The sequence below is a fragment of the Oncorhynchus keta genome, unplaced genomic scaffold, assembly GCF_023373465.1.
Source record: "Oncorhynchus keta strain PuntledgeMale-10-30-2019 unplaced genomic scaffold, Oket_V2 Un_contig_14805_pilon_pilon, whole genome shotgun sequence".
Taxonomy (NCBI): Eukaryota; Metazoa; Chordata; class Actinopteri; order Salmoniformes; family Salmonidae; genus Oncorhynchus; species Oncorhynchus keta.
This window is the reverse complement of record NW_026278959.1, coordinates 156,501-162,500: the sequence shown is the minus strand read 5'-3', so window position 1 is coordinate 162,500 and position 6,000 is coordinate 156,501. Positions and strand designations below refer to the sequence as shown.

Here is a 6,000-nt window from a genome sequence, read left to right as displayed (position 1 = left end):
ATGATTTATCCACTCCTAATTGGAGCCAATTACACTCACTGGAGAAGCCTGAAGACCCAACTGTCACGCCCTGACCTCAGAGAGCCTTTTATTCTCTAATTTGGTTAGGTCTGGGTGTGACTAGGTGGGTACATCTAGTTTTTGTATTTCTATGTTGGCCTGGTATGGTTCCCAATCAGAGGCAGCTGTCTATCGTTGTCTCTGATTGGGGATCATATTTAGACAGCCTTTTCCCACTGGGTTTTTTTGTGGGATCTTGTTTTTGGTTAGTTGCCATAGTTTCACGTTTCGTTTGTGCTTTATTGTTTTTTTGTTCAGTGAATCAATATGTTGAACCACGCTGCACTTTGGTCCGACAATCCTTACAACGACATCCGTGACACCGACGTTGAATTCACAAACAGTGAAACCCAGGCCACCTAAGTATGATTCTCAATCAGAGACGACTAACGACACCTGCCTCTGATTGAGAACCATACAAGGCCGAAACATAGAAAAACAACCTAGAAACACAAAACATAGAATGCCCACCCAACTCACGTCCTGACCAACTAAAACCAACAAATAACACAAGAAATAGAAATAGGGTCAGAACGTGACAGACAATATATACCCAGGAAAGTAGAATCACGGCGACTTTTCAAACTTCTACCTTCTACTTTTTTTTTTTTTTTTTTACCTTTACTACTTTCTTTCTTCTACGTTCTACTTTCAGATTTCTACCACTCGAAGAACAAAAGCACAGAATGTAAACGCGTGTGCATTTATTTTCAAGTGATAGAGACTCACAAACAGCGCTTTGAAAAGTATCCCGGAATTATACTTTATACTTTAGTAAAGTCATAGCGTCTATATACAGCATATTTTAAAGACACGTGATGGAAACAGGAAGTGTTGGTACGTTTTTATAAATGTCAACAGGCAACTTTTTGTGTTGTGTTGGTAAGATGAAGTATGTGTCAAATTGTGATGGAAACGATTTCTTGCGGAATTGTTGATATTCATATTGTGGGACATCTTGATGATGATGTAAAAATGTACGCTGAGAGTCGGGAAGCAAGGGAGTGTTTTAATAAATAATCGCAACGTAATGCAAAACAAGAAACACGAACACGAGCACAGACATGACACTGAAACAGAAACAACGCGGGGAAGGTAATCAGGGAAATGGTGGAGTCCAGGTGAGTCTGGTGATGCGCAGGTGCACGTAATGATGGTGACAGGTGTGCGCCATAACGAGCAGCCTGGTGATGAAGAGGGAGCCGAAGAGGAAGCCGAAGAGGGAGCCGAAGAGGGAGCCGAAGAGGAAGCCGAAGAGGGAGCCGGAGAGGGAGCCGAAGAGGAAGCCGAAGAGGGAGCCGAAGAGGGAGCCGAAGAGGGAGCCGAAGAGGGGGCCAAAGAGGGAGCCGAAGAGGGAGCACACATGACAGATGTGCACTACTTCATAACGCCTTTAATCCTCAGTCTGATAGAAATACACCGCTGGTGGGAGAATTAGCTGATTTTGTGTCAATCAATCCCACAAGTCCAGAGGCAAGATACCCTCCACCTCCAAGGTAGAGGGAACATCCCCCTCCACCTCCAAGGTAGAGGGAACATCCCCCTCCACCTCCAAGGTAGAGGGAACATCCCCCTCCACCTCCAAGGTAGAGGGAACATCCCCCTCCAAGGTAGAGGGAACATCCCCTCCAAGGTAGAGGAAACATCCCCTCCACCTCCAAGGTAGAGGGAACATCCCCTCCAAGGTAGAGGAAACATCCCCCTCCAAGGTAGAGGAACATCCCCCTCCAAGGTAGAGGAAACATCCCCTCCAAGGTAGAGGAAACATCCCCCTCCAAGGTAGAGGGAACATCCACCTCCAAGGTAGAGGAAACATCCCCCTCCAAGGTAGAGGGAACATCCCCTCCAAGGTAGAGGGAACATCCCCTCCAAGGTAGAGGAAACATCCCCTCCAAGGTAGAGGGAACATCCACCTCCAAGGTAGAGGAAACATCCCCTCCAAGGTAGAGGGAACATCCCCTCCAAGGTAGAGGAAACATCCCCTCCAAGGTAGAGGGAACATCCCCTCCAAGGTAGAGGGAACATCCCCCTCCAAGGTAGAGGGAACATCCCCTCCAAGGTAGAGGGAACATCCCCTCCAAGGTAGAGGGAACATCCCCCTCCAAGGTAGAGGGAACATCCCCTCCAAGGTAGAGGGAACATCCACCTCCAAGGTAGAGGGAACATCCCCTCCAAGGTAGAGGAAACATCCCCCTCCAAGGTAGAGGGAACATCCCCTCCAAGGTAGAGGGAACATCCCCTCCAAGGTAGAGGGAACATCCCCCTCCAAGGTAGAGGGAACATCCCCCTCTAACTCCACCTCCAAGGTAGAGGGAACATCCCCTCCAAGGTAGAGGGAACATCCCCCTCCAAGGTAGAGGGAACATCCCCTCCAAGGTAGAGGAACATCCCCCTCTAACTCCACCTCCAAGGTAGAGGCAACATCCCCCTCTACCTCCAAGGTAGAGGAAACATCCCCTCCACCTCCAATAAATCAGTCTACTGTTTCCTTCTTTCTCTAGTAATTCTCCTGAAATGGTTTACAATGAGATCCTGAAGTTGTTCCCTTAATAGTCTTTGTACTGGACCAGTTCTACCTTCAAAACCCTTCATAGTTTTACAACAAACTGATTTGCAGAAAAATGTCCTAAAATTAGCAACTGAATTGGTTCTTCGGTTGATTCTTCGTCTTTGTAAATCCAATGTACTACACTCTGTATTGAACTTCCCAACAATGTCCTTCACGTGTACAAAGACCACTACAATGTACAAAGACTGCAGTGTGGAAACAAAAGCTACAGTCTTAATCTCAGTCAGTTGGCAGGTAGCCCTGGCGATTAGAGCATATGGGGCAATAACCAAAAGGTTGCTTGTTTTAAATCCTCCGTTCTGCCCTGAGCCCCCACACAACTTCTCCCCAGGCACCGATGATGTGGACTTTGGTTAAGGCAGCCCCCCAAAAAAACACCTCTTTGATTCACAGGGTTATATGTGGAAGACACAAATATTCTTTAACATGTCTCCTCCCCTTCATCTACACAGGTTGAAGTGGACACACAGTCTGTGTCATGACAAGAGCAGGGGTTCCTGTATGAGCCTGTATGTAAAACTTTTTGTAAATGTTTATCTGATGTAGATTAAAGAACTGTGATCATTTAATATATGGAACTCCTCCTTGATGGTGAACGTGCGATGTTACGTGTGTGTGTGTGTGTGTGTCTCCGCTGTGTGTGTGTGTGTGTGTGTGTGTGTGTGTGTGTGTGTGTGTGTGTGTGTGTGTGTGTGTGTGTGTGTGTGTGTGTGTGTGTGTGTGTGTGTGTGTGTGTGTGTGTGTGTGTGTGTGTGTGTGTGTGTGTGCGTGTGTGTGTGTGTGTGTGTGTGTGTGTGTGTGTGTGTGTGTGTGTGTGTGTGTGTGTGTGTGTGTGTGTGTGTGTGTGTGTGTGTGTGTGTGTGTGTGTGTGTGTGATGCCCTGTTTCCCTATAATGTGTGTGGTCTCAGGTTGTGTTGCTGTCTGACACATTCTAGTTGGACTCATCCAGGCTTGGTAGGAAGGTAACCTTACACAGAGAGAGATAATGACCCTGTCTGTGACAGAGAGGAAAACCCACAGTGTTATTAATGTTATCACTATGGAACATTAAACTACCCACACAGTCCCTGTCACGATGGGGTTTATAAATGTCCATCTACCTGTCCTCTGTCTCTCTCATCCCTCCCTTCTCATTTCACCATACAACTCTCTACCAGCTACAGGTCAGTAACATTCAGTCTCAGGTCTAGTCTCAGGTCTTGTTACAGGTCTTGTTACAGGTCTAGTCACAGGTCTAGTCACAGGTCAGTAACATTCAGTCTCAGGTCTAGTCACAGGTCAGTAACATTCAGTCTCAGGTCTAGTCACAGGTCAGTCACAGGTCTAGTCTCAGGTCTAGTCTCAGGTCTAGTCTCAGATCTAGTCTCAGGTCTAGTCTCAGGTCTTGTTACAGGTCTAGTCACAGGTCTAGTCACAGGTCTAGTCTCAGGTCTAGTCTCAGGTCTAGTCACAGGTCTAGTCTCAGGTCTAGTCTCAGGTCTAGTCTCAGGTCTAGTCTCAGGTCTTGTTACAGGTCTTGTTACAGGTCTAGTCACAGGTCTAGTCACAGGTCAGTAACATTCAGTCTCAGGTCTAGTCACAGGTCAGTAACATTCAGTCTCAGGTCAGTCACAGGTCTAGTCTCAGGTCTAGTCTCAGGTCTAGTCTCAGGTCTAGTCACAGGTCTAGTCACAGGTCTTGTTACAGGTCTTGTTACAGGTCTAGTCACAGGTCTAGTCACAGGTCAGTAACATTCAGTCTCAGGTCTAGTCACAGGTCAGTCACAGGTCTAGTCACAGGTCTAGTCTCAGGTCTAGTCACAGGTCTAGTCACAGGTCTAGTCACAGGTCTAGTCTCAGGTCTAGTCACAGGTCTAGTCACAGGTCTAGTCACAGGTCTAGTCACAGGTCAGTAACAGGTCAGTCAGTAACAGTTAAAGAAAACGATAGGGTTGTTTAGGGTTGTATGGGGCTAGGGTTGTATAGGGTTAGGGTTTTACAATTCTGGTTACTTTCCTAAAATGTCTAGCCTAGTTACAGGTCAGTAACAGGTCAGTCAGTAACAGTTAAAACTAAAATGTCTAGCCTAGTTACAGGTCAGTAACAGGTCAGTCAGTAACAGTTAAAACTAAAATGTCTAGCCTAGTTACAGGCAACTGTACAGGAGGGTTGTCCCGGTTTGTTGCTGCCACTATGTTCCATCAGTCAGGATGTATGAATGAGGAGATGGAAGGCTTCTTTATTGAACACTGATAACTAATGTGCTATTCAGTAATAACCCAGCCCGGGCAAACACACAGGAAGAATCTCTAACCCCACTAAGCTGCAGGTGGGACAGAAGATTAGCTGATTGGCTGCTGAAACTTTCTGTCCCTACTTTAATTTCACACTCTTCTCTCTCTCTCTCTCTCTCTCTCTCTCTCTCTCTCTCTCTCTCTCTCTCTCTCTCTCTCTCTCTCTCTCTCTCTCTCTCTCTCTCTCACACTCTCACTCTCTCTCTCCCCTCTCTCTCCCCAGTGTCCCAGTCTGGTTGGTAATCCTCGTCTGAAAAAAGCCTGTTGTGGCGTGGGACTGAGAAAAGGGGGTGAGATAGACAGACAGACCCAGCCTGCAGTACGGAGCCGCAGCCTCGCAGCCAGGAGCCACTCAGCAAGGACCTGTCACATCACAGTACTGCAGCCCCACAGAGGACCCAGGCACCTGAAGGGCGAGAGAGAAGAACAGAGAGCAAAAGAGAGCAAAAGAGAGGAGACCAATCACAGGGTACGACGAGGGCACCACACCACATCACACCAGCCAGAAATGCAAACACCACCAAACTTTTGGAGAAAAGACTAAACTTTTTTCCTCTTGATCAAAAGGAGACCTGTGCTGAGTTACATAGTACCTGATAGTTGGCTGAACAGCAGTGTTATACTGTTCTAGAGTGAGTTCTAGGGTGATCCGAGAGTGTTCCAGAGCGTTCGGGAGAGTTCCAAGCGTGTTCTAGAGTGAGTTCTAGGGTGATCCGAGAGTGTTCCAGAGAGTTCCCGGGAGAGTTCCAAGCGTATTCTAGAGTGTTCTATACAGTGTTCTAGAATATTTTCATCGGCCATAGGATCTGTGGGAACTAGAGCCAGACAGCAGGATGAGTGCCACTGAAGACATAGCAAAGGACTACTATGACTACCCTGATTGGAACATGGAGAACCCTGTGCCTACCAAGGTCCCAGCTGAGTGAGTACTGTTAACTCTTATTATTCCAGTTGTACAATCTCTGTTGTTCCAGACATTGTTGTTTCGTTGTTCTCTACTACTTGTTGTGGGCTTGTGACTTGGTTATCAGTGAAATCCTCTCCCTAATCCTTTCGTTGTATCAATGTTTAAAGTGTCCACCAAGGTCCCAGTCAAGT

At 47.0% G+C, this 6,000-nt stretch overlaps 1 protein-coding gene across 1 annotated transcript in view; it reads left to right on the top strand.

The window, feature by feature from the left end:
- The first annotated feature begins 5,129 nt into the window (after positions 1-5,129).
- LOC127918757 (receptor for retinol uptake stra6-like) overlaps positions 5,130-6,000 on the top strand; it is a 142,214-nt gene continuing 141,343 nt past the window's right edge. Inside the window, exon 1 of the mRNA XM_052501943.1 lies at positions 5,130-5,824. Within this exon, the coding sequence (XP_052357903.1) occupies positions 5,736-5,824 (89 nt within the window). The 5' untranslated portion in view covers positions 5,130-5,735. The remainder of the gene's footprint in view (positions 5,825-6,000) is intronic.